The sequence below is a fragment of the Pristiophorus japonicus genome, chromosome 2 (genome assembly GCF_044704955.1).
Source record: "Pristiophorus japonicus isolate sPriJap1 chromosome 2, sPriJap1.hap1, whole genome shotgun sequence".
NCBI lineage: Eukaryota > Metazoa > Chordata > Chondrichthyes > Pristiophoridae > Pristiophorus > Pristiophorus japonicus.
In genome coordinates, this window is record NC_091978.1 from 255,297,022 (window position 1) to 255,324,438 (window position 27,417).

A 27,417-nucleotide genomic window follows, 5' to 3' on the forward strand; every position below is an offset into this window, starting at 1 on the left:
ATTACTATTGGAAGAACATAACATGCTTGTATAATATTCCTCTGTCTGCCATTTTAACACGTGTTAACTCATTTAAAATAAACATAAATCAACCCCACCTGCTCATCTTCTCATGGATCCCTTAATTCCTTCTGTTTCTAGAAACATGCCCAAATGTCTCGAATCCATTTACATGCAAGCTTCAGCAATCTTCTTTTTCCATTACTCGTTTATCATTTCAATGCAAAGATTGTGCCCGATTCCCTTTTTTTAAAACCTAACTGATCATCAATTGGCAACAGCAAAGGCACTACAAGTAGCCTCAGCAGTCCCCAGATTAAGGGGAAATAAAATCATCCTCTAACTGGGTCATCATCTAAAAAGGTGATTATTACCTTCCATGAGTTTGAGACTAGATAGGAGAGAGTAGGTTTCTCTACCTCTAGGTATAAGATCTGAGGGAAACAACATTTGTTTGGATGATCTTTAGGTTACAGATTAAAAGAGGAAGAATTTTATTTTAATTTAAAGATTAAATTGAATGACACAGCTAACTCCTATGGACACACAAATAAATCAGGCTTCAGCTACAAAATGTATTCCTTCAATTATACCACTTTTCAAGCTTCTTACCTCTGGCTAAATCCTGGGCTTTCAGCCTGCAAAAATAAAAATAAAAATCACTTGATGTTTCAAAGAGAGACTTTTAAAATGCTTAAGCAATCATTTTTCATCCATCTTGTGTCATACAGTTTAAACGTTTACAGTTTACATACAAGACAGTTTGTCTCCCCTGCTTGTAAAGTATTATAAAGTTTGTAAAGTATTAGAATCCATGGGCTCAATTTTCCCCGGTCATTGAAAATTTTTTTTTGGTGCGCGGCGTTTTATTTGCCGTATTTTTTTTCCCAAGTTTCCCCTTGCGATCTGCGCCGGCATAACTGACTGTGTTACGATTTTTTCTAGTTTTTTTTTGACGCCATTGGTTCCCTCACATTTTCGTCGGATTTTATAACTTTTTGCAATTTTGCCAACATTTTTTCCTCCTATGTTGGCGTATCTAGCCGCTCCCGAAAAAGCTTCTGGGCACTTAAAACCAGCGCACATTGAAAAAAATCGGCGCTGAAAGACGCCATTGTTTTTAAATCGAAAATTTTGGAGGGAGTCAAGAACGCTGTCAAAATCAATAATAAAGTGCAACTTCTTTTTTACAAGTCAAGGCAGTAAATGTAAATTTGTTGAAGTCAGAAGTTGTCATTTTTTTTTGAGAAAGGAGAGAGCGAGAGAGAAAGGAGCGAGAGAGAAAAAGATTAGTTAAGGGGGCGGGGGACAAGTCAAAAGACCTTGGGTGTGGTCCATCCATACAGACCTTGGTGAGAGAGAGAGAGAGAGAGAGAGAGAGAAAGAGAGAGAGAGAGAGAACTGTGAGCCTGTCCTGCCTGCTTTCCTGCCGTTTTGAGCTTCTTTCAAAAGGTTGAATTTAATTATGGGGGCAATACTGACAATGTCATACTTTGTGCGAATCTTCTGATCATGGTGCTATGTAGGAGACAATTGATTTGACATCATCGCATCAGGAACATCAGCGCCCATAGGGTGCTGGGCAGGAAGCCTTACCCACCTCAGGTATATCGAGACAGGCGTTTGTACTCCACCTGAGTAATGCAGACTGTGTCAGAAGGCCGCATTTCCGCAAGGAAGTTGTAACAGATGTGAGTTGGTCAAAGCAGACCTGCAACCTAGAAGCATCAGGGAGGACTGCTTTGTCAGTTGAAGTGAAGGTTACAGCTGCACTTTCATTCTATGTCTCCGGCTCATTTCAAGCTACAACTGGGGGTGTGTGCGCCATCTCTCAACATGCAACACATGTCTCCATTCACCAGATCACGGCTGCACTGTATGCGCGGGGGAATGACTTCATCAAGTTCACCATGACTGCCCAAGCAATCCATGACAGGGCTGTGGGCTTCTCAAGAATTTCTGGCTTCCCAAAGGTACAGGGCTGCATTGATTGTACCCACATCGCCTTGCAAGGATTCTGTGATATACAGGAACAGAAAAGGCTTCCACTCCATTAATGCACAGCTCATGTGTGATGTCATGCATCATATCATGTCAGTCGATGCAAGATACGCTGGGAGCACCCATGATGCGTTCATCCTACGCAACAGTGTTATATCTGCCATGTTGCAGCAGCAGCCAGAAGGGCAGAGCTGGCTACTGGGAGACAAAGGGTATGGCCTTGCCACCTGGCTCATGACGTCCCTACGCGTAAACTGGAAATAAGCTGACCATGAATACAACATGTCACACAGCATCAGAGAGAGGATCATTGGCATCTTGAAACAGCGTTTCCGATGCCTGGACCATTCCGGAGGCTACTTGCTGTACTCCCCTGTGCTAGTCAGTCAGATCATTCTTTAGTGCTGCATGCTGCATAACTTAGCCATCATGAGGCTGCAGCACCTGGGAGTGGAAGACCCACCTGCAGTGAGAGTGGCTGATGATAATGATGTGGAAGATGCAGATGATGAGCAGGAGGAAAACAAAGATGAGGAAGCCATGCAAGTGCCTGAGGCCAGAGCACAATGACGGAGGAGGACAGGCCATCGTGCCCCTTTGACAATTGCTCGAGCCTTGCGCCAGCAGCTCTTCAAGTATTTATCCAATTCCATTTTGAAAGCTAGTATTAAATCTGTTTCCAGGCCCCATCAAGCAGTGCATTCCTAATCCTAACCACTCAGTGCGTAAAAAATGTTTTTCCTCATGTTGCCCCTGGTTCTCTTGCCAATCACCTTAAATCTGTGCCCTTAGCTTATTGACCCTTCAGTTCTCAAGTAGATACTAAAACGTGATTTATCTCTATCTACCTCTTTCCACACATTATACTAATTTCTCTCAATGAGGCAATGGATTGAGCAACAACAACCCGAGGGCTCAGCGACAATTATTCCACATGGACCATGTTCACTGTTTGGAGCGGTTCCGTAACATTGTATTGTATTAATGGAATAAATAATGGTAATGATTCAGTTTTAATGTAAAAGATATTTTATTCAAAAGTTTACCAAACAGTTCTTTTGTAACTAACTTAAATAAAATTATTCTTGCATCAAACTTTACTTTAAGATCACTTAAAAACTTTAAGATCGCTTACAAATTTTTAAACTTGTAAATTTACATAACTTACAAAAAACTTTTAATTTGAGAATAGTTACAACAGTAACAACAACAGCCCGCTGCGCTTGGTCTTGGACTTTCTACCACCTCTGCCCAAAGGCAGTGGCGCAGTGTTTCTGGGCTTGGTACCAAGCTCATTCTTGAAGATCTCGGGTACTGCGCACCTGTTGAGGGGGGGGCGGGGGGGGGGCGTCGGCGGCAGGCGGTAAGTTGGAGGGCCCGGCTTTGGGCTCTTCAGAGGCTGGTGTGGGGAGTGACAATTGATTCTGTCAATAGGTCAGGGGTCTGGCGTTGTTCCCTTATTACAGAAGCTAACTTCAACATGCCATCCCTCATGTTCCCCGACAGCCTACAACATTCCCTCCTTTATGGTCAGTGACTGTGTTTGCACTCGCTTGGACATTCCTTCCATTGACAGCGCATCAGCTACCTCTGACATTCCCTCCCTCATGGCCACTATTCCCTCACTGATGGTCCTGGACATCATTCCCATTTCTCGTGTCATTGCTGTTACCTCTCCCGACAGTCCCGCAACTTCATCACTCACACCATTGATGGCATCCAGGATTGATTGGGTAAGGTCAATGCTCTCCACACTCAATGACATCATCTGAACCATATCTGTTAGATCCTGCACCTCAGGAGAGTGCGGTCGAGCTCTCCTTCCCCTCCACCCCTCAGGTGTGACTCACTGCCCCCCACCACTGGGACCAGCAACATCGAAAGGTGGGGCCCTGGGTATGCCTTGCTACACACCACTGGGATCCGCAACCTCAGAAGGTGGGAAATCATAGAATGTCCCACCAGCACTCAAATCACGAGTCACGGAAGGGACTGTCACCGCAATGAGCTTCGCCTCCTTCAAAGTCAGTAAAACAGTGGGAGCTTCATCCAGCTCCATCCCCTCCCCCTCACCGCTTGGTCCAGAGGGTTGGTTTGGAAGATGTTCTCTTCAGGCTTGTCCGCGTCTGAATCTTCTTCTGCATTGTCAGGGTTAGCCTCAATTTCTGCAAAATATAACAGAACAGTCAAATGGTTAGCAGCAGAGGAGGGGGCAGGGTGGGTGGCATAAGTAGGCTCACACATCGCAGGCCAGACAGCAGGTTGATTTGAAGGACCACGATGAATTTGCAGGACTTACTCTCTCCTTCGAGTGTGGGCCCAGCTTGTGCAGTGGTGATTGCTTTTCTTCAGACAGGACCCATCAAAGCAGCGACCCTCTCTTCCAAGGGTGTCAGTGGGTGCAGATTTTCCGGGCCTGTTCATGTTCTTTCCCTTTTATTGCTTCCTCTGCAAAGATGAAAACCTAACTTTTTAAAGAAGGTGTCTTTCTACTGGGTGGAACATACAGATGGTCACATTTACAATTGCAGTGAATAAATTAAAATATTACTTACACTAATTACCATTTCTTTTTGCACCGGCATTCAGATTTCGTGGTGGTCACCATTGCACAGTAATCTTCTGCAACTTGGTTCCAGCATTTCTTCATTTCTTTGGGTGGAACTTGTGTGAACTCTGCTGGTGTCCAGCTCCTGCCATCTGTTCTCAATCACAGTAACTAGTGCCTCCAGGTCTTCCTGCAAGAAATTCTTGGTCCTTGCACCGCGTTGCATCTTGTACTGCTGCAGCTGCGATTTTTCCAATGCTCTCACACAGCACTCCTTCTCACACACGCAACTGGCTCTTTAAAAATGGCTGCTTGCCAACTCGGAGCTGTATTTCGCCTGCGCATCCATTGAAATTATGTCAGAAACATAACTTTTTCACCCCCCCCCCCCCCCACCCATGCATGCGCAGAAAGTTAGCATCGTTTTCCGGCACAGACCCCCCCCCCCCCCCCCCCCCGAGATAACTAGCTGTGCGGTGCCAAATTCGAATTATAGATTCGGGAAACTTTAGCAAATTATTTCCTGCGCATTTCTGGCCTAGAAAAAAGGGAGTAACTCTGGCAATATGCCAGAAAACTGGCTTGGGCAAAATTGAGCCCCATGTTTTACAGCTTGTGACACAGTAAATGTATGCACGAGCATTACAGGACAGTGTTAACACAGATTTACACTTCAGAAGCAATAAGCCACAGCAGGGAGTAAAAATAAAAGGTATGAAAATAATTTCATTTCTGAATATTATATGTTAATAGGTGACAAAATGTTTATGCATGGTCAAAGGACTTCAAATTAAACAGTTGAAATTAATTCTAATGCCCGTCTGACATAAAATGTATCTATTGTATTTACACAGGGAAGATCCTTAAAAGGGTGATTGCTTTTTCTTTGACATTTTACATCATAAAAACTTAGCAAATTTTGTCTGTTCATTTTGTTTTAACAATACCAACCAAATACTAAAATTAAAAACACACCAAATTTGCAGCATCTATTCCCTACTGTAAGCTTATGAGTTCATCATTCAACAGGGCTAGCAATTGGTGATTGCACATAGCACTCGTGTTCACCTTTGATGGACTGCCACTTCTGCAGACATAGCCACTGGATATCTTTAGACCTGGGGTTATAACCCTTTGTGATTCAGATAAAGCGTCAAAAAACTGGAAGCCTCGGGACCAAGGCCGCTCCAGATTCTGTGTATTTCCGGACTTTGGAACGTTTGTCCGACGTAACGAGTTTGGAAATGCCTGGGCCAAGGTAGGGGAGGGGAGGTGGGGGTCGAATGGCGGCAGCCCGAGGCGGCCAAGAGGTCGCCGGGGGAGAGGTCGGCGGTGGCCCGAGGCGGGGGTCCAGATTCCAGAACATTTTCGGTGTCCGGATTCTAGAACTCCGGATTCTCGACGCTGTACTTGTACTTTTCTAGGAACTGTATCAGGTGATGAAACTTAAATAATCTGAGGGTGCTCCATATGTTTGGAAAGCGATTTGTATAAACTGAAAAAGTATATTTTCTTTCGCTAATGGATTACATAAAACTTTAGAAATTTAAAGGTTTTATGCCAGATTAACAGTGATATCACTACTATCAGAATTTTAAAATTTTTACTACTGTAAACGTGGAAATATTTACAAGGGTTTTATTTTTGCAAATTTCAAATCAGTCTTCTATCCTAATAAGTAACCAATTGTGACTGTCATGTTTATTATAAAATTGCATTAAAATGTTTTAGAAAGTAGCATAGTAGTTATATTTCTATTAATCAAAATCATGAACACTATATGAAGTTACCAACAGTGACATGCAATGTTACTCGCATATCTATTCATGCAGCAGTATCAATGAATAGCAAATGGTATTACTAACTTTATTTAAGCGATCAGTAGTGTGAATCAGGGTAGATTTAAAATTTTCTATTTGAGCTTTAGCTTCAACCTTTTCCAAAGCCCATTGGAAAGTTTGTTTTCACTTGGCCACATGCGGAAACCAGCAGTTTGGTATGAAGCAGTTTTAAAGCGGATAAGTATAACTTGGGGATCTCGCATTGTAAAAAATATGCTCGAAGGACTGCATCCATGTGCTGGATAGCTTCCACTGCAATCTGTTTTCACTCAGGCAGCAGAGTGTTTGGGTCTGGAAGTTCCCCAGAACAATACTTGATTCTTAAAAGGTCTGCCAGTGCACATCACTTTACATAACAGCAAGGGTCAAGGATCAAAGGTGAGAAATTATAGCGAAGCAAGCTTTTCCATTAAGCTCACTCTTGCAAATACTTTGCCCTTGCAAAAATTACCCAATGTACACTATAAGAGAATATGGTTATCTGCACTCCCTGTCTAACACATTCACTGTATTCCAGAATACCATAAGCTCAGTTTGTCCGGGAAATATTATCCTATACAAATTAAAACATTGTGGTATAGTCTTCACTGTTTGTTATTTATCACGTTTTATTACCATAATACCAAATTAGGATGACCAATTATCACAGGTTTTATTTATGCCATATATCTTATATTTATATACAATTATTACTAGATCAATGGAGGATAGAACGCATCTCAAATATAGATGCTGACTGCTGAGAACTAGGAAAATACTCCAATAAAGCAAAGCAAAACAAGATCATTATAGTATATTTAAGGGAAAAAAAGTTTTCCCATTTCTTCTGAAAAATAAATCCCAGATTTAAAAGATCACAGCAATTAATGTTTGGAAACATGGAGCATGCTAATGCTGATTCTTAACTACCAAAATTTGACACATGGACAATAGAATTTCCTGTACTGTTTTACAGCTAGAGACCTTTTGTCTAGCCTCAATTGTAGCATTAGATATATTTAATGGTGATCTCATGAGCCTGCAGGGAACACATCTGTGATACAATTAAATGCTAATAGTCAATAAATGCACTTTGACAGATTCCCCAAGGGAGCTGATTAAACATACCTCATCACTTTCCACCAAATTCTCAAACTGTAAATAAGAAACAGAGTGATGGTCAATTTTAACTTGGTGTCATGCATCATGGAGATGCTTTTTCTATACAATCTGATATATGGGACACAGTGGAAAAAGGGCATCAGAGATAAATTTTGTACACGAGAACAATGCACTAAGAAGGATTGCCAAGTCAAAGGCCTCCAGTTTCAGTGAAAGGCACAAATAAGTTGACCATAGCAAGTCTTCCTTACAGAAATTAAGAGACCTCAAATTTACTTTTTGTTATATAGTAATAATAATTTCACATAATAGAAATAGATGTTACAATAACTGTTCAAAAGGAATAAAGGAGGCTACATGTAGGCAATTTAGACCATAATGTATTGTAAGACGAAGAATCAAATGTATATCAATTTTATCATGACCACACCCCCAAATAAACAGAGACATCAATCAATGCACCAGCTAGCTGCATCTAGAGATCCAATAATAGCATCCCAATAGCGACCTCTAGTGAAGGAACTTCATATTAATGCAGGTTTTGTATTTAAAATCGGGCAGACTACCATGACTGGATTGCAGAAAGACAAACAGCTACTGCTGCTATGCCCACCAACTGATGGAACCACTTGGATGGGGGATGGTGTGTGCTTATGCTATGGTCAGGAAGACAATGTCAATAAAATCACTTTGGTGAGTTGTGCTGCTAATATGGCATTCGCGAGAAGTCTAGTGAGATTTATAGCCCTCAGCATCAGGTCTAATGACTATCTAGTTCCTGATCGGTTTTGGGGGTTGGGGAAGGGAGGGGGTAAGCAGTCTCTTTGGGTTTGGGGTGATTTAAGATGATACACTTGACAATGGAAGCTGGAAACAAAGTCAAGCCTCTGGATAATCAGATGCCTGAACCAATCAGGCTGCAATATTCGAGGGCACAGTTGATGATTGACCAACCAGTCCGAGTCATTAAATGGTACATAGAGGAATAAACCTCATCACTGAGGGCTGGGATTTTTTGCGCTCTCCTCTAGATAACCCTGCAAGCCAAGGACAAGGGCAGTCGTTACTGGATGAACAGTGGGATGTTTGCTTGTGCTAGATGCTGGTATACTGCAATTTTAGCTTGAATGTGGGAGACTTCAACCCATCACAAAACCACCCAGGAGTTACAAATACATCAGGATTTCTAGATTTAAAAAAATTAAAATAGTTATTTTCTTCTATATAAAAAGGGGAGTTTTAACAAAAACGTTTCTTCCACATTAAGTATCAGAAGTTTAAGATATATTGTAGCCCTCAAGAATTGACAAGGATGCTATAATAGAAACACAAATTACATCAACAATAAAACTTGGCAGTAAAATAAAGTTAACTTTCCAGGAGCCATTTTAAGAAACGGTAAAGATAGGACTTCATGGGCAGATTGCATGCCTGTCATGGAAGCCTGCCTGGATTTAAATGGATGGAAAATTTGTGGCCCCGCTCAATTTCCTCCATGCATTCTACCCAGGTGATTATTTACACCCAAGTGTAAAAGAGGAAAATCTGGCCTCCAGCTCAGTATGCTAGGATATTCTATCTGAAGGGTTTAAGTATGAGGATACAAGGAAATGCTTGTAGCACAAAAGTGCGCTGGTTGGGTGTGGGGGTTGGAAATTATAAAATTATGCCAATATATTTCAAGGTTTTGTGATAAGGAGTCAGGTTCACTAAGAACTCCAAGGCACAGGACATTGGCCCTGAATTCATAGCACCTACAGGCACGTGCAAGGTACCGGCCCATGTAAGGGCTGCGCAAGTTCCAGGTTTAGGCATGCGAAGCGCATGCATCTAAACCCGCAACTTGCAATCAGTCAAGAATTCTTTTGACGGATCGCACGCATCCGAATGTAAAGGGCCTCTGCGGGCGGAGAGTTGGGCTACTTGCCCATCTCCTGCCCAGCGAATGCGCTTAAAATGCTTATGACTGATGAAAGCAGGCGTAAGGCCTACCTGCTTTCATCAGCGCAAGACTTTTAAAAAACACACAATAATACATTTTTTCAACTATTTAAACATTTAAAATCCTATTAAGTAAGTTACGTTTATTTTCAGACCCTTTAAAATATGTAAATTTATTTTTCAAAAAATTTACATTTTTGTTTTAAATAACATTATTAATTTTAATTGAGATGTTTTTAAAATTTATCTTAAGTGTTTGTATGTTTTCGGGGGTATTCCCATTCATATTTATCGTGATTCCGGAATCACCATAAATATAAGTGGGAATACCCCTACTTTGATAGGTTGGGCCAGCCCATGTGATCCCAGTGATGCGTATGAAACCCTATGCTCCTGGGATACGTGGGCTTCTACGCAGGCCTTCGCGTTGAGGCCCAGAACCAGAAGTCTCCAAAACTCCGGAAACAACAGATACTGGAGGGCGCTGCAGGTTCACATCTTACCTGTGAACTGGATACTTTATCAATTTGACATGAGAAATCCTATTTATACCTCGCCAAATGGCAATGTTAAATGATGAAATAATTCAGTCTTCTATAGCCATGTTAATTCTGCCACAATCTATTATGCTCCATTATTTATAGTAATTTACTTAGTCATCTTTGTCACTGCACAGTATTAGTCAAATAAGGTGAATGGTGTGCAAGTCAGATGATGTGTAATAAACAGATCACATACCTCTATAGTAAAGTGCTCCCCAATAGAACTTGTTTTAAAATACTTTGATCTAGGAAAAGAAAGAGCTTTTGTTAAGTTTTGCCTGATAAATATATGATGCCTCATCAAAAATCTAACTAAGCAGCCACACAATAATAAACTGACTAGTACAATAGAAAAACTATATGGATGTCAGTCTAGATTAAGGCACTTGATAGCAAGTGAAATGCAGCATATTACATTTTTGGTTATTTATTTTGATCAATGCATTGCGTGTGTTTTCTCCAACAATTTTCTTAGTAAATTAGCTCTTTATATAGATTACCAACACAATTTCACTTGTTATTAATGTTACCATTAGGCTTAGTTACCAATACATTGAAGAAAAACAAATCACACTTTAGACATTGATATGTTTTAATTCTAAATAAGTATTTATTCTTCACCACAAATTGCTTCCAGCACCATCATAAGCGGGCAGACCTGTAATCATCAACACTTCAGCTTGGTATTATACACCTCATTATGTTCTCAACAACAATTTGCAATTTTATAGCACTTTTAATGTAGAAAAGGTGGTTCAGAGAAGTAATCAAAAAAGAAATAGATGCTTAGCTAAAGGAGGCGATATTAGGAGGGGTGACTAAAAGTTTGGTTTAAGGAGGAGCGGGAGGTGGAGAGGCAGAGCTATTCAGGGGGAGAATATCAGAAGATGGGGCTAGGTGGCTAAAGGGTGGGGCATTCATAAGAGGCCAGAGTCAGTGGAACAAAGTGTTCCAGTGGTTGTAGAGCTCAAGGAGGTTAGAGATAGGGAAGGTCAAGGCCACGAAAAGATTTAAACACATTTTAAATTGGAGGCATTGGGGGACCAAGAGCAGGATATGAGCAGCAGCGTTCTGCATGAACTCAGGGTAACAGAGCATGGAAGGAAGGGCGGCTGGCGAGGAGAGCAAAGTCACCTTCAAACTTGACTATGCCAAAGGCATTGATGAGCGTTTCAGCTGTAGAGGAGGTGGGAAATGTTAGAGGCCAAAAAGGACAGCGAAATTGTGAACAATCTGATTGAACCCAACTAAGTGACTGGGAGTGGATGGAATCGGGGGCAAGAATAGAGAATTTACGGCTGGGGCTGAAGAGGATGGCTTTGGTCTTCAATGTTTAACTGGAAGGAGTTGCGACTCAAACCACTGAATGTTGGAAAAGCAGCATGATAACACGGAGGCAGTGGAAAGGTTGAGAGAGGTAGTGGAGAGGTAGAGTTGGTGGCTGGCAGCATATATGTGGAAGCTGACCCCATGTTTTCTGGCGATGTTGCCAACAAATAGCATACAGAAGAGTAAGAGGATAGAACTCTGGGCGACTCCAAGAGGTAATAGTGCAGCCATTACTTTTGGCTATAATTGAAAAGGTAAGCGTGGAATCACAGATAGACCACGGAGGAGACTTGGAGGATGGTGTCACATGGCTGCAGAGAGATCGCGAACAAGGAGGTATAATGCACCAGTCACATAAGACGCCATTTGTGACCTTGATTAGGGCCATTTCAGTGCTGCGGCAGAGGTAGAAACCTGATTGGGGAGGTTCAAACATCATCGTGTGGGAGAGATGGGTACAATATGTTCAAGAATTTGAGAGAAGAAAATTGGAGAATGACCAGGATGGGAGAGAGCAAGAATTTTACTGGGTACAAGGGCATCAAAGGTGGAGGTGTGAGAATGGTGAAGCAGATCAATAGCTGCAAAGATATTGTGGGGATTAGGTGGTCAAAGGTTAGGCAATTGGCATTTTAATGACTTGGGCGAAGAGTTTTTGAGGGGTGGTCGCAGAAGGAAGTAGGATTTGAAGGGGGTAGGGTGAGGTATACAAGAAAGTGGTCGGGTGATTGAGACTGTGGGAGTAGAGGCACCGTGTGAGATGGCAAGGTCAAAGGGAGGCCATGAATAGTGGAGTTTATGTAAAGGAAGAGGACAAAATGAGTTGCGATCTCACCAGGCACAACACAAGTTTAGAAGGATAAAATTTGTAACTGTTACCCAAGGCAAGCAACGGAATCTGTAACACGCACGGAAGTTTTTGGAATTATCTCCATATTTGGTCAGTTTGTGAATGAAAAGACTGAGGATAGGTGGGCGAGAGAGAAAAAAAAAAGGAGGATATCTACTGGAAAGCTACTCTCAAAGCAATATACCATGCAACTCCTTTTGCATTGCTGAGAGTGCCTCCAAAGTTGTCATTTTATCTCATTGTCAAGATGTATTACATCGTTTAGATTGCAAGAAGCTGTGCAATACTGATACTGTTTGGTACTCAGACATGCTTCCAAGTCCTTCTGCAGCTGCTGAAAACTGCAATACCCTATAACTATTTTTTTTTAAATGTAAAAGAGAATACAATAGGTTAATGTTCAGTGTAATGTGTGTGAATAAGCATCATTTTCCCATCTATTTTTTTCCTTCACATTTTCCTGCCTACAGTTGAGAAGACAGACAGGACCCATTCCCAGGCCATTCCAATGTCATATTCGCAGCTAATCATAGGATTATAGAAATATACAGCACAAAAGGAGGCCATTTCGGCTCATCGTGTCTGCGCCGGCCGACCAAGACCTAACCAGCCTAATCCCACTTTCCAGCTCTTGGTCTGTAGCCCTGTAGATTTCAGCACTTTAAGTGCACACCCAAGTATTTTTTAAACTGTGGTGACAGTTTCTGCCTCTACCACCCTTTCAGTGAGTTCCAGACCCCCACCACCCTCTGGGTGAAGAAATTTTCTCTCGTATCTCCTCTAAACTTCCCCCAATTACTTGAAATCAACGCCCCCTGGTTGCTGACCCCTCTGCCAAGCGAAACAGGCCCTTCCTATCCACTCTATCCAGGCCCTTCATAATTTTATACACCTCAATCAGGTCTCCCCTCAACCTCCTCTGTTCCAAAGAAAACAGACCCAGCATCTCCAATCATTGCTCATAGCATCCATCATCCATTACCCTTTGCTTCCTGCCTCAGTCAATTTGGGATCCAACTTGCCATTTTCTCCAGTCCAGGCAACATTCTTGGAAATCTCCTCTGCACCCTTTCCAGTGCAATCACATCTTTCCTGTAATGTGGTGACCAGAACTGCACAGTACTCCAGCTGTGGCCTAACCAGTGTTTTATACAGTTCAAGCATAACCTCCCTGCTCTTGTATTCCATGCCTCAACTAATAAAGACAAGTATTCCATATGCCTTCTTAACCACCTTATCTACCGGTCCTGCTACCTTTAGGGATCCGTGGACCTGCACTGCAAGGTCCCTTTGTTCCTCTTCACTTTTCAGTGTCGTACCATTTAATGTGTACCTTTGCTTTGTTAGACTCCCCCCAAATGCATTACCTCACACTTATCCGGACTGAATTCCATTTGCCACTGATCTGCCCACCTGTCCAGTACATTGATATCTTCCTGCAACCCGCAGCTTTCTTCTTCATTATCAACCACAAAGCCTATTTTAGTGTTATCTGCAAACTTCTTAATCATACCTCCTATGTTCAAGTCATTGATATATACACCACAAAAATCAAGGGACCCAGCACTGAGCCCTTCAGAACCCCACTGAATACAGCCTTCCAGTCACAAAATCATCAACCATTACCCTTTGCTTCCTGCCTCAGCTCATTTGGGATCCAACTTGCCACTTTGCTCTGGATCCCATGGGCTTTTACTTTCGTGACCAGTCTGCCATGTGGGACCTTATCAAAAGCTTTGCTAAAATCCATACAAAATACATCACACGCACTGCCCTCATTGACGCTCCTGGTTACCTCCTCAAAAAATTCAATCAAGTTAGTCAAACACGATCTTCCCTTAACAAATCCATGCTGACTGTCCTTGATTAATCCATGTCTTTCCAAATGGAAGATTTATCCTGTCCCTCAAGATTTTTTCCAATTTTCCCACCACTGAAGTTAGGCTGACTGGCCTGTAATTACTCGGTCTATCCCTTTCTCCATTTTTAAACAAAGGTACAACATTAGCAATCCTCCAGTCCTCTGGCACCACACCTGTAGCCAGAGGAGACTGGAAAATGGTCAGAGCCTCTGCTATTTCCTCTTTTGCTTCTCTTAACAGCCTGGGATACATTTCATTCAGGCCTGGGGATTTATCCACTTTCAAAGCTGTTAAGCCCCTTAATACTTCCTCTCTCACTAGGTTTATCTCTTCTAATATTTCACATGCTTCCTTCCTCATCGCAAAGTCTGCATCGCCCCTCTTTTTGCGAAAACAGATGCAAATTATTCTTCAATTACTGGGGAATAACTCAAAGACTGAATTATTCTCCTGGTGAATTTCACTCTCTTTGGGGAAGGAAGCAGCTGTTCCTCTCTGCACCACGGTTAAGATGAAAAATTTGGAATATGGAGCAATCAATCATTGATGTGATCCTTTTGCCCAAGACTTTCCACAGCACGCTGCAGCACCAATGCAATAAGGTTTCTTGTTGACTTGTTCTTTCTGAATATATAGCATTAATTATAAGAACATGAACAAATTGAATTAGTATCAAGGCTTTCAATTCTTTTCAACATTAGGACTAAACTATGTATACAGTGAAGGTGCTCAGAATTAGAAATACTGTTAACATAAAATAAATGGGCAAATTGAATATGCAACACCACCAACCATCAGAACAACTGCATTCACCATAAGTAAATGGGAAATACAGCAAATACAATTTGCAGAGGCGAAAAAGACGTGTGATAATGATGTAACAATTCCACAACTACAGCTAGGCATGCGAAATATTGCATGATGCATATTTCTAATGCTAAATAGATTACCAAGGACTATTCGATAAGATCAGAAATAGGAGCAGAAATAGGCCATTTGGCCCCTCGAGCCTGCTCCGGCATTTAATATCATGGCTGATCTGATAATGGACTAAACTACACTTACTTGCCCGCTCCCCATAACCCTTTATTCCCTTATCGCTCAAAAATCTGTCTATCTCCGCCTTAAAAATATATTCAATGACCCAACCTCCACAACTCTCTGGGGCAGAGAATTCCACAGATTTACAACCCTCAGAGAAGAAATTCCTCCTCATCTCAGTTTTAAATGGGCGGCCCCTTATTCTGAGATTATGTCCCCTAGTTTTAGTTTCCCCTATGAGTGGAAATATTCTCTCTGCATTCACCTTGTCGAGCCCTCTCATTATCTTATATGTTTCAATAAGATCACCTCTCATTCTTCTGAACGCCAATAAGTATAGGCCCAACCTACTCAACATATCTTTATAAGTCAACCCCCTCAACTCTAGAATCAACCTAGTGAACCTTCTCTGAACAGCCTCCAATGCAAGTATATACTTCCTTAAATACAGAGACCAAAACTGTACACAGTACCAGAGGTGTGGCCTCACTAATAACCCTGTACAGTTGTAACATAGAAACATAGAAAATAGGTGCAGGAGCAGGCCATTCAGCCCTTCTAGCCTGCACCGCCATTCAATGAGTTCATGGCTGAACATGAAACTTCAGTACCCCCTTCCTGCTTTCTCGCCATAACCCTTGATCCCCCGAGTAGTAAGGACTTCATCTAACTCCCTTTTGAATATATTTAGTGAATTGGCCTCAACTACTTTCTGTGGTAGAGAATTCCACAGGTTCACCACTCTCTGGGTGAAGAAGTTTCTCCTCATCTCGGTCCTAAATGGCTTACCCCTTATCCTCAGACTGTGACCCCTGGTTCTGGACTTCCCCAACATTGGGAACATTCTTTCTGCATCTAACCTGTCTAAACCCGTCAGAATTTTAAACGTTTCTATGAGGTCCCCTCTCATTCTTCTGAACTCCAGTGAATACAAGCCCAATTGATCCAATCTTTCTTGATAGGTCAGTCCCGCCATCCCGGGAATCAGTCTGGTGAACCTTCGCTGCACTCCCTCAATAGCAAGAATGTCCTTCCTCAAGTTAGGAGACCAAAACTGTACACAATACTCCAGGTGTGGCCTCACCAAGGCCCTGTACAACTGTAGCAACACCTCCCTGCCCCTGTATTCAAATCCCCTCGCTATGAAGGCCAACATGCCATTTGCTTTCTTAACCGCCTGCTGTACCTGCATGCCAACCTTCAATGACTGATGTACCATGACACCCAGGTCTCGTTGCACCTTCCCTTTTCCTAATCTGTCACCATTCAGATAATAGTCTGTCTCTCTGTTTTTACCACCAAAGTGGATAACCTCACATTTATCCACATTATACTTCATCTGCCATGCATTTGCCCACTCACCTAACCTATCCAAGTCACTCTGCAGCCTAATAGCATCCTCCTCGCAGCTCACACTGCCACCCAACTTAGTATCATCCGCAAATTTGGAGATACTGCATTTAATCCCCTCGTCTAAATCATTAATGTACAATGTAAACAGCTGGGGCCCCAGCACAGAACCTTGCGGCACTCCACTAGTCACTGCCTGCCATTCTGAAAATGGCAGGACTTCCCTGCTTTTATACTCCATCCCCCTAGCAATAAAGGCCAACATTCAATTTACCTTCCTGATTACTTGCTGTACTTGCATACTCACTTATTGTGTTTCATGTATAAGGACCCCCAGGTCTCTCTGTACTACAGCGCCTTTTCTCCATTTAAATTATAATTTGTTTTTCTATTTTTTCTGCCAACCTCACATTTTCCCACATTATACTCCCATCTGCCAAATTTTTGCCCACTCACTTAGCCTGTCTATGGGCTCAATTTTGGCCATGATGTACTCCAATTTTTTGGGAGTAAGTTGGTTTTTCTGGCGTAAGTTTAAAAAATGCCACTTTCCCCAATAAACTTGCTCCAGAGTAAATCAGTTAGGTCCGATTTTTTTTAGTTGCGATTTCCCCCCCCCCCTCCCAAAAGGGGGCATTTCCGAGACACTTACCCCAGTTTTGGCCATTTATGCCACTTTGGCCAGCCAAAACTTACTCCAACTCGACTTAGGTCAGCGTATGTGGCCAGCTCTGAAAAAGCTTGCAGGCAGTTAAGAAAGCGGCGCACATTAGTACATCAGCAGACATTAGGCCAGGGATAGGGGAGGGAAGGGAACCGGAATGGACTTGAAACTAAACAACCAAGCACCAAACATTGCAAGGAAAAGTTCAAACAGTTAAAATACTAATAGAAATCAAGTAAATCCGACCGTAATCTTTAAAGTCGGCCCGGGAAGGCAGCAGGCCGGCCTGTGCACGAGGCCATTCGACCTGGGATAGGGGCAGCAAGACATGCACTGGGAGCCCAGTCATCCAGGGCTAGGGCGGCTGTGGAAGCAACCGAATGAGGCATCCCGGGGGGGGGGGGGGGAAAGGAGGGGGAAGAGATGCTGGCCTCGATATCAATGGGACTGGTGCGAAGCAGAGCGACCGTACGTGGCATCAGTGGGGGGAGGGAAGAGAGAGAGAGAGAGAGAGAGATGCTGCCCGAGTGCCAAGTTTCGGCACTACTGAGCATGCGCGCACATCGGACCCGACACCACTGCGCATGCGGGCAGCTGCCGACACGGTTTTCGGCTGTAGCTCCGCCCCCCACTGCACTATATACGCCGCGCCAGGACCCGGGACACTCGGCAGAGCGGCCAGGATGGGGGCACATTTTTTCCGCGCCGTTTCCAGCGCACAAAGTTGCCGCATCTAGGGTAAGAGCGCCGAAAAAAGGGGTTGGGGAGAAAATTGAGCCCATAATCGCGTTGCAAATTTTTGTGTCTCCTCCTCACAATTTGCTTTCCCACCCATCTTTGTATCATCAGCAAACTTGATTACACTGCACTCTGTTCCTTCATCCAAGTCATTAATATAGAGATATTAAATAGTTGAGGTCCCAGCACCGATCCCTGCGGCACCCTACTAGTTACTGTTTGCCAACCGGAAAATGACCCATTTATCCAGTTTTCTGTTATTTAGCCAATCCTCCATACATGCTAATATATTACCCCCAACCCCGTGAACTTTTATCTTGTGCTGTAACCTCTTATGCAGCACCTTATCGAATGCCTTTTGGAAATCTAAATACACCACATCCACTGGTTTCCCCCTTATCCACCCTGGACATTTGGAAAAGCATAATTCCTTAATAATGGACTCCAGCATTTTCCCAATGACAGATGTTAGGCTAACTGGTCTATAGTTTCCTGCTTTCTGTCTGCCTCCTTTTTAAAAAAAAAAATAGGGCGTTACATTTGCGGTTTTCCAATCCGCTGGGGCCACCCCAGAATCCAGGGAATTTGGGTCGATTACAACCAATGCATCCACTATCTCTGCAGCCACTTCTCTTAAGACCCTAGGATGTAAGGCATCAGGTCCAGGGGACTTGTCCGCTTTTAGTCCCATTATTTTACTGAGTACTACTTCTTTAGTGATAGTGATTGTATTAAGATCCTATAGCCCATTGATTATCCACTATTGGGGTGTTTTCAGTGTCGTCTACCGTGAAGACTGATACAAAATATTTGTTCAACGTCTGCCATTTCCCTGTTCCCCCATTATTAATTCTACAATCTCATCCTCTAGGGGACCAACATTTACTTTAGCCACTCTTCTTTTTTATGTACCTGTAGAAACTCTAACTATCTCTTTATATTTCGTGCTAGTTTACTTTCATAATCTATCTTCCTGCTCTATCATTTTTTTTTTTTTAAAAAGTCGTTCTTTGCTGGCTTTCAAAGTTTTCCAATCCTCTGGCCTCCCACTAGTCTTGGCCACTTTGTATGCCCCCTTGTTTTCAATTTGATATCATCCCTTATTTCCTTAGTTAGCTACAGATGGTTATTCAAAAGCAAAATACTGTAGATGCTGGAATCTGGAATATCCCTTTTCTTACAGGCTTTCCTGCTCATTGGAATATATTTTTGTTGCGAGTTATGAAATATCTTCATAAACGTCTGCTGCTGCTCATCAACCGTCCCATACTTTAATCTATTTTCCCAGTTCATTTTAGCCAACTCTGCCTTCATACTTTTGTAGTCTCCTTTATTTAAGCTTCGAACACTGGTTTGAGATCCAACTTTCTCACCCTCTAACTGAATTTCAAATTCAACCATGCTATGGCCACTCATTCCTAGAGGATTCTTTACTAGGAAATTGTTTATTAATCCTGTCTCATTACACAGTGTCAGATCTAAGATAGTCTGCTCCCTGGTTGGTTCCTCGACGTACTGTTCAAGGAAACTATCCCGGATACACTATGAACTCTTCCTCAAGGCTATCCTGGCCAATTTGCTTTGTCCAATCAATATGAAGGTTAAAATCGCCCACGATTATTGCCTTTCCTTTTTTTTTTTACAATGCACAAAATTCATTTCCACTTCCTTTGAGGCAATGTGTTTACACATTATAAAAGGAAAACACCAGCGATGCTTTAAATCAACATATTGTCACATTACAGAATTTGAAGGAATCCATGCAGTGATAGAAACTGACTGATGCACAAATGTAGCTAAAATATTAGAAGCTCCAAAATACAGCCCAGCTCCCTTTTTGTGTGTGCATGCTCACTTGTGTTTTGCACATGCAGTCTTACACCTGCAGTCTTGAGACACACTACATAATCCGCAGTACAGCCTTTTGAATTAAACTACAAATAAATTCAACACAAATAGCATAGTGTTGTTTCTTCAACTCCAGTTTCAATACTGTTGTCCACAGTACTAATTTCCTGTCATCCATTTTAAATTAATGACATTGAAAAAAATCTAATCTTTGGTAACATGTATTGTTATCTGAATGACTATGCTTATCGTCTGGGTAACTAAGTGTTTGTGCTTCAAACAGTTGATGAAAATAGTGAAACCTATAAATTAGGGTCACTAAAAGGACTTGTATCAAGTGCCCTTTTTTTGCAGGTCTTTGTATTTTCAAAATGGCCACTATGCACTGGACGTACAGTTCAGTAGTTTCAACCAGGTTGTACGAAGATGGTCATAAGTTGGCCACATAGGCTTTTTCATATAGTACTTAGCTGATGAACTTACCTAGTAAATACAGTACTGTACTAATAAATTCATGGGAATCAATTAAAATGTATTTTTATTTTCATACAAATAAAACGCATACTATACATTAATCATTAAAGAGTCACTTAACGAGATAGTCAGTGATTGATGCCTGGACTGTATAAGCTTCTAACTTCATGTAGCAGTCAGTTGCATCAGACTCCACTAATGTGGGAAAACAATGGCCCTGAACTTGCGGTCGAAGGCTTCCTGCAGGGAAATGCCTCCGATCCACAAATAAAATGCCCGCGTACCTGGTGGTCCGGGAGGTACGGAGACTAGCGGTCCTGGGGCTCTTTGGGTACCTGCGGGAAGAGACCCACGTATCCCAGGGTGCAGGCAGTTTGCAAATGAAAAGGGGCTCCCCATTCATGCTTGAGAATCCGTTAACACAGAATTCCCGAATGAAAGGGAATACCCCAAATATTAGAAACATAGAAAATAGGTGCAGGAGTAGGCCATTCAGCCCTTCGAGCCTGCACCACCATTCAATAAGATCATGGCTGATCCTTCACCTTAGTACCCCTTTCCTGCTTTCACTCCATACCCCTACACTTCAAATAAATTTAAAAAAACATCACGTATTTAAAATGTAAATATTTAATTAAATACTGTTTTAAACAAAAATTTAAGTTTTTGAAAAATAAATTGACATGTTTTAAAGTGGCTAAAAATAAACTTGCCTTGTTTCACAGGTTCTTAAATGTATAAATTATTGCTAACATTTTATTTTAGTTTTAAAATAAAAAACTCTTACGCTGCGAAAAGCAGACCGTACGCCTGATTTTACTTGCCGAATTTCACAGGCACTCACTGGGCAGAATAGCCCAACTCTCCACCCGCAGATGCCCTTTTCCCAGGGATGAGGAGGATCTGTCGAGAATTCTTGACAGATCACAAGTTCCCGGTTTTAGCGCATGTCTAAACTCGAAAATTGCGTAGCCCCTACAGGTGCCTGCGCACCTTGTACGCGCCCCTTAGGGGCCACACAAATTACGGCCCAATGTGTTGTAGTCCTTGTGGGAGGCCAAACGCTTTGGGGAATCAGAAGTTGAATCACGCATCGTGGAAAACCAGCCTCTGACCTGCTCTTGTAGCCACAGCATTTAAGTGACTGGTCCAGTTAAGTTTCTGGTCAATGGTGACCCCAGGAGGTTGATGGTGGGGTATTAAATGATGGTAATGCTAATGAATGTCAAGGGGAGTTAGACACTCATTAGAAACGGTCATTGCCTGGCACTTCATGGTGCGAATGTTACGTGCCACTTATTAGCCCTAGCCTGGATGTTGTCCATGTTGCTGCATGTGGGCACGGATTGCTTAATTATCTGAGGAACTGTGAATGGAACTAATATGCAGTCATCAGCAAACATCCCCACTTCTGACCTTATGATGGAGGGAAGGTCATTGATGAAGTAGTTGAAGATGGTTGGACACAGGACACTGTCCTGAAAAACTCGTGTAGCGATATCTTGGGGCTAAGATGATTGGCCTCCAACAAATACAACCATCTTCCTTTGTGCTAGGTCTGACTCCAACCAATTAAGAGTTTTCCCTGATTCCCATTGACTTCAATTTTATTGGGGCTCCTTGGTGCCACATTCAACCGAATGCTGCCTTGATGTCAAGGGCAGTCATTCACACCTCACCTCTGGAATTCAGCTCTTTTGTCCATGTTTGGAACAAAGCTGTAATGAGGTCTGCAGCTGAATGGTCCTGATGGAACCGAACTGAGCATTGGTGAGGTTATTTGTAAGTGCTGTTCAATATCACTATCGACAACACCTTCCATCACTTTGCTGATGACTAAGAGTAGACTGATGGTTACATAGCAGGGCAATTTTCCCACTTGGTCAGGTAGATTCCAATGTTGTAGCTGTATTGGAACAGCTTGGCTCGAGGTGCAGCTAGTTCTGGAGTACAACAGCCAGGATGTTATCGGGACCCACAATCTTTGCCGTATCCAGTGCGCTCAGCCATTTCTCGATATCACATGGAGTGAATCGAATTGACTGAAGACTGGCATCTGTGATGGTGGGGACCTCAGGAAGAGGCCGAGGTAGATCATCCACTCGGCATTTCGGACTAAAGATGGTTGCGAAATTTTAAACCCTGGCTTTTGCACTCACATGCTGGGCTCCGCCATCATTGAGGGTGGGGATGTTCGTCGAGCTGCTTTCTCCTCCCGTTAGTTGTTTAATTGACCACCATCATTCCAGACTGGATTTGGCACGACTGTACAGCTTTGATCTAATGCGTTGGTTGTGGGATCACTTAGCTCTATCTTCCAATGTTTAGCATGCACATGTTGTAGTTTCACCATGTTGGCACCTCATTTTTAGGTAGGCCTGCTCTGCTAAACTCATTGAACCAGGGTTGGTCCATTGGCTTAATGGCAATAGCAGAGTGAGGGACATGCCAGGCCATGAGGTTAAAGATTGTGGTGGAATACAATTCTGCTGCTATTGGCCCATAGCGCTTCACCGATGCCCAGTTTTGATCTGTTCTGAATCTATCCCATTTAGCACGGTGGTAATGCCACACAATACGATCGAGGTATCCTCAGTGTGAAGACGGGATATTATCTCCACAATGACTGTGTGGTGATCGCTGCTACCAATGCTGTCATAGACAGATGCATCTGCGACAGGTAGATTGGTGAGGACAAGGTCAAGTAGTTCTTCTCACCACCTGCCGCAGGCCCATTCTGGCAGCTATGTCCTTCAGGAGTCGGCCAGCTTAGTCAGTAGTGGTGCTACCAAGCCACTCTTGGTGATGGACATTGAAGTCCGCCATCTAGAGCACATTCAGTGCCCTTGCTACTCTCAAACACCATTTGGAAGAAGCACGGTGTAACATGGAGTACTGATCAGCTGAGGGAGAGCATTAGGTGGTAATTAGCTGGAGGTTTCCTTGCCCATGTTTGACCTGATGTCATGAGACTTCATGGACTCCAGAGTCAATGCTAAGGATTCCCAGGGACACTTCCTCCAGATTGTATGCAACTCTGGTGGATCGGTCATGCCAGTAGGACAGGACATAACCAGGGATGGTGATGGACAAGTCTGGGACATTGAAAGTCATACTCACAGAATTGTACCTATATCAGGCTGCTGCTTGACTAGTCTGCGGGACAGCTCTCCCAATTTTGGTACAAGTCCCCAGGTGTTCCTGTAAAGTCCTCCGCACTGTCGACTGGACTGGGAGTGCCATTGTTGTGTTCAAAGCTGGTGCCTAGGTTGATGCCAGGTGGCTTTATTCTTCCTATAGTTTTTCGTAGCGGTTTGCTACACCATTTATGAGGGCAGTTATGAGTCTACTATATTGGGTAAGGATGGCAGGTTTTCTTCCCTAAAGGATAAGTTGGGTTTTTGTGACAATCCAGTAGTTTCATGGTCACCATTACTGATACTAGCTATTTATTCCAGATTTACTTAATTAACTGAATTTAAATTACCCAAACTGCCAAGGTGGGATTTGAACTCATCTCTCCGGATCATTAGTCCATGCCACTGGATTACTTGTCCAGCAGCATACCACTATGCGACCTCAGAGATTTATTGCACATCCCTAGTTGCCCTGAGCAGGTAGTGGTGGTAGTAGTTTGTTATAATTGAATGGCTTGGTAAGCCACTTCAGAGGGCAGTTAAGTGTCAATTATATTGGTGTGGGACTTCATAGAAACATAGAAACATAGAAAATAGGTGCAGGAGTAGGCCATTCGGCCCTTCTAGCCTGCACCGCCATTCAATGAGTTCATGGCTGAACATTCAACTTCAGTACCCCATTCCTGCTTTCTCGCCATACCCCTTGATCCCCCTAGCAGTAAGGACCTCATCTAACTCCTTTTTGAATATATTTAGTGAATTGGCCTCAACAACTTTCTGTGGTAGAGAATTCCACAGGTTCACCACTCTCTGGGTGAAGAAGTTCCTCCGCATCTCGGTCCTAAATGGCTTACCCCTTATCCTTAGACTGTGACCCCTGGTTCTGGACTTCCCCAACATTGGGAACATTCTTCCTGCATCTAACCTGTCTAACCCCGTCAGAATTTTATATGTTTCTATGAGGTCCCCTCTCATTCTTCTGAACTCCAGTGAATACAAGCCCAGTTGATCCAGTCTTTCTTGATAGGTCAGTCCCGCCATCCCGGGAATCAGTCTGGTGAACCTTCGCTGCACTCCCTCAATAGCAAGAATGTCCTTCCTCAGGTTAGGAGACCAAAACTGTACACAATACTCCAGGTGTGGCCTCACCAATGCCCTGTACAACTGTAGCAACACCTCCCTGCCCCTGTACTCAAATCCCCTCGCTATGAAGGCCAACATGCCATTTGCTTTCTTAACCGCCTGCTGCACCTGCATGCCAACCTTCAATGACTGATGTACCATGACACCCAGGTCTCTTTGCACCTCCCCTTTTCCTAATCTGTCACCATTCAGATAATAGTCTGTCTCTCTGTTTTTACCACCAAAGTGGATAACCTCACATTTATCCACATTATACTTCATCTGCTATGCATTTGCCCACTCACCTAACCTATCCAAGTCGCTCTGCAGCCTCACAGCATCCTCCTCGCAGCTCACACTGCCACCCAACTTAGTGTCATCCGCAAATTTGGAGATACTACAAATCCCCTCATCTAAATCATTAATGTACAGTGTAAACAGCTGGGGCCCCAGCACAGAACCTTGCGGTACCCCACTAGTCACTGCCTGCCATTCTGAAAAGTACCCATTTACTCCTACTCTTTGCTTCCTGTCTGACAACCAGTTCTCAATCCATGTCAGTACACTACCTCCAATCCCATGTGCTCTAACTTTGCACATCAATCTCTTGTGTGGGACCTTGTCGAACGCCTTCTGAAAGTCCAAATATACCACATCAACTGGTTCTCCCTTATCCACTCTACTGGAAACATCCTCAAAAAATTCCAGAAGATTTGTCAAGCATGATTTCCCTTTCACAAATCCATGCTGACTTGGACCTATCATGTCACCTCTTTCCAAATGCACTGCTATGACATCCTTAATAATTGATTCCATCATTTTACCCACTACCGATGTCAGGCTGACCGGTCTATAATTCCCTGTTTTCTCTCTCCCTCCTTTTTTAAAAAGTGGGGTTACATTGGCTACCCTCCACTCCATAGGAACTGATCCAGAGTCAATGGAATGTTAGAAAATGACTGTCAACGCATCCACTATTTCCAAGGCCACCTCCTTAAGTACTCTGGGATGCAGTCCATCAGGCCCTGGGGATTTATCGGCCTTCAATCCCATCAATTTCCCCAACACAATTTCCCGGCTAATAAGGATTTCCCTCAGTTCCTCCTCCTTACTAGACCCCCCGACCCCTTTTATAACCGGAAGGTTGTTCGTGTCCTCCTTCGTGAATACCGAACCAAAGTACTTGTTCAATTGGTCCGCCATTTCTTTGTTCCCCGTTATGACTTCCCCTGATTCTGACTGCAGGGGACCTACATTTGTCTTTACTAACCTTTTTCTCTTTACATATCTATAGAAACTTTTGCAATCCGTCTTAATGTTCCCTGCAAGCTTCTTCTCATACTCCATTTTCCCTGCCCTAATCAAACCCTTTGTCCTCCTCTGCTGAGTTCTAAATTTCTCCCAGTCCCCAGGTTCGCTGCTATTTCTGGCCAATTTGTATGCCACTTCCTTGGCTTTAATACTATCCCTGATTTCCCTTGATAGCCACGGTTGAGCCACCTTCCCTTTTTTATTTCTATGCCAGACAGGAATGTACAATTGTTGTAGTTCATCCATGCGGTCTCTAAATGTCTGCCATTGCCCATCCACAGTCAACCCCTTAAGTATCATTCGCCAATCCATCTCAGCCAATTCACGCCTCATACCTTCAAAGTTAGCCTTCTTTAAGTTCTGGACCATGGTCTCTGAATTAACTGTTTCATTCTCCATCCTAATGCAGAATTCCACCATATTATGGTCACTCTTCCCCAAGGGGCCTCGCACAACGAGATTGCTAATTAATCCTTTCTCATTACATAACACCCAGTCTAAGATGGCCTCCCCCATAGTTGGTTCCTCGACATATTGGTCTAAAAAACCATCCCTTATGCACTCCAGAAAATCCTCCTCCACCGTATTGCTTCCAGTTTGGTTAGCCCAATCTATGTGCATATTAAAGTCACCCATTATAACTGCTGCACCTTTATTGCACGCACCCCTAATTTCCTGTTTGATGCCCTCCCCAACATCACTACTACTGTTTGGAGGTCTGTACACAACTCCCACTAACGTTTTTTGCCCTTTGGTGTTCTGCAGCTCTACCCATATAGATTCCACATCATCCAAGCTAATGTCCTTCCTAACTATTGCCTTAATCTCCTCCTTAACCAGCAATGCTACCCCACCTCCTTTTCCTTTTATTCTATCCTTCCTGAATGTTGAATACCCCTGGATGTTGAGTTCCCAGCCCTGCTCATCCTGGAGCCACGTCTCCGTAATTCAGTTAAGGAGTGCAAGTTTCCTTCCCAAAGGCTTTTGAAATGGTGCAAAATGATAGCTGCAATTGAGAGGCCATCCATTGTAGGGCTGAGGTTTTAAATTTACTACCAAATAACATTCTAAATAAAAACACATTCAACAATGGGACCAATGCAGGATTTCATTGTGAAATACTTAGTTATTGGCCCAGAAGCAACAGCGCTTGTTGCTGACCTTGAAGGTCTAGCAATTTCTGTGGTGTGAATTTAAGCTCTCCCATCATTAGTTTGAATCTGACACCAAATCAAGTGAATCTCCAATGACCAGCATCAGTGAAGTCATAAGTGGGCTAAGCAGCCAATCACATTGAAGAATTGTCACATTCAAACTGTGGAAGTAAAATACACATTATAATTGAACTTTTATAAATTTTATAGACAAGGAAATAAAGATTGGGACATACACATGGGATTAAGGTAGAAACTGAAATATCAAACTTTAAAAACTATATTAAAAGCCATGTAATTCTTATATTAGTGGAAAAATGTGATATTCCACAAATAGAAAATTCGTTTTTCAGTGCCAGATTGGTTGTTCAATCAATACCTGTTTCAACAAGGCTTAACGTCGTCAGGGTGGGGGGTGGAGAAAGAGGGAGAATTAGGTTTAACAGCGATATTCCAGTGTAATTGAGACAGTTTTCGTCAGGAACATGCAATTTGAATTGATTGCCGGCTCTGGAGAGTTCCACAGCGTAACCAGAAGAGGAGTAATAATCATCATCGTCATA

At 42.9% G+C, this 27,417-nt stretch overlaps 1 protein-coding gene across 4 annotated transcripts in view; it reads right to left on the reverse strand.

Moving 5' to 3' along the window:
- ap1ar (adaptor related protein complex 1 associated regulatory protein) overlaps nt 1-27,417 on the reverse strand; it is a 143,890-nt gene that overhangs the window by 70,338 nt on the left and 46,135 nt on the right. For 2 of the 4 annotated variants that reach the window (XM_070871259.1, XM_070871255.1), the window contains exons 2-4: nt 10,171-10,219; nt 7,498-7,524; nt 613-638 (exon numbers count right to left, since the gene is read on the reverse strand). In XM_070871259.1, the coding sequence (XP_070727360.1) occupies nt 613-638; nt 7,498-7,524; nt 10,171-10,219 (102 nt within the window). Of the gene's footprint in view, nt 1-612; nt 639-4,556; nt 4,816-7,497; nt 7,525-10,170; nt 10,220-27,417 lie in introns of those variants that run through there. The other 2 variants (XM_070871265.1, XM_070871264.1) reach the window with 2 other exon arrangements.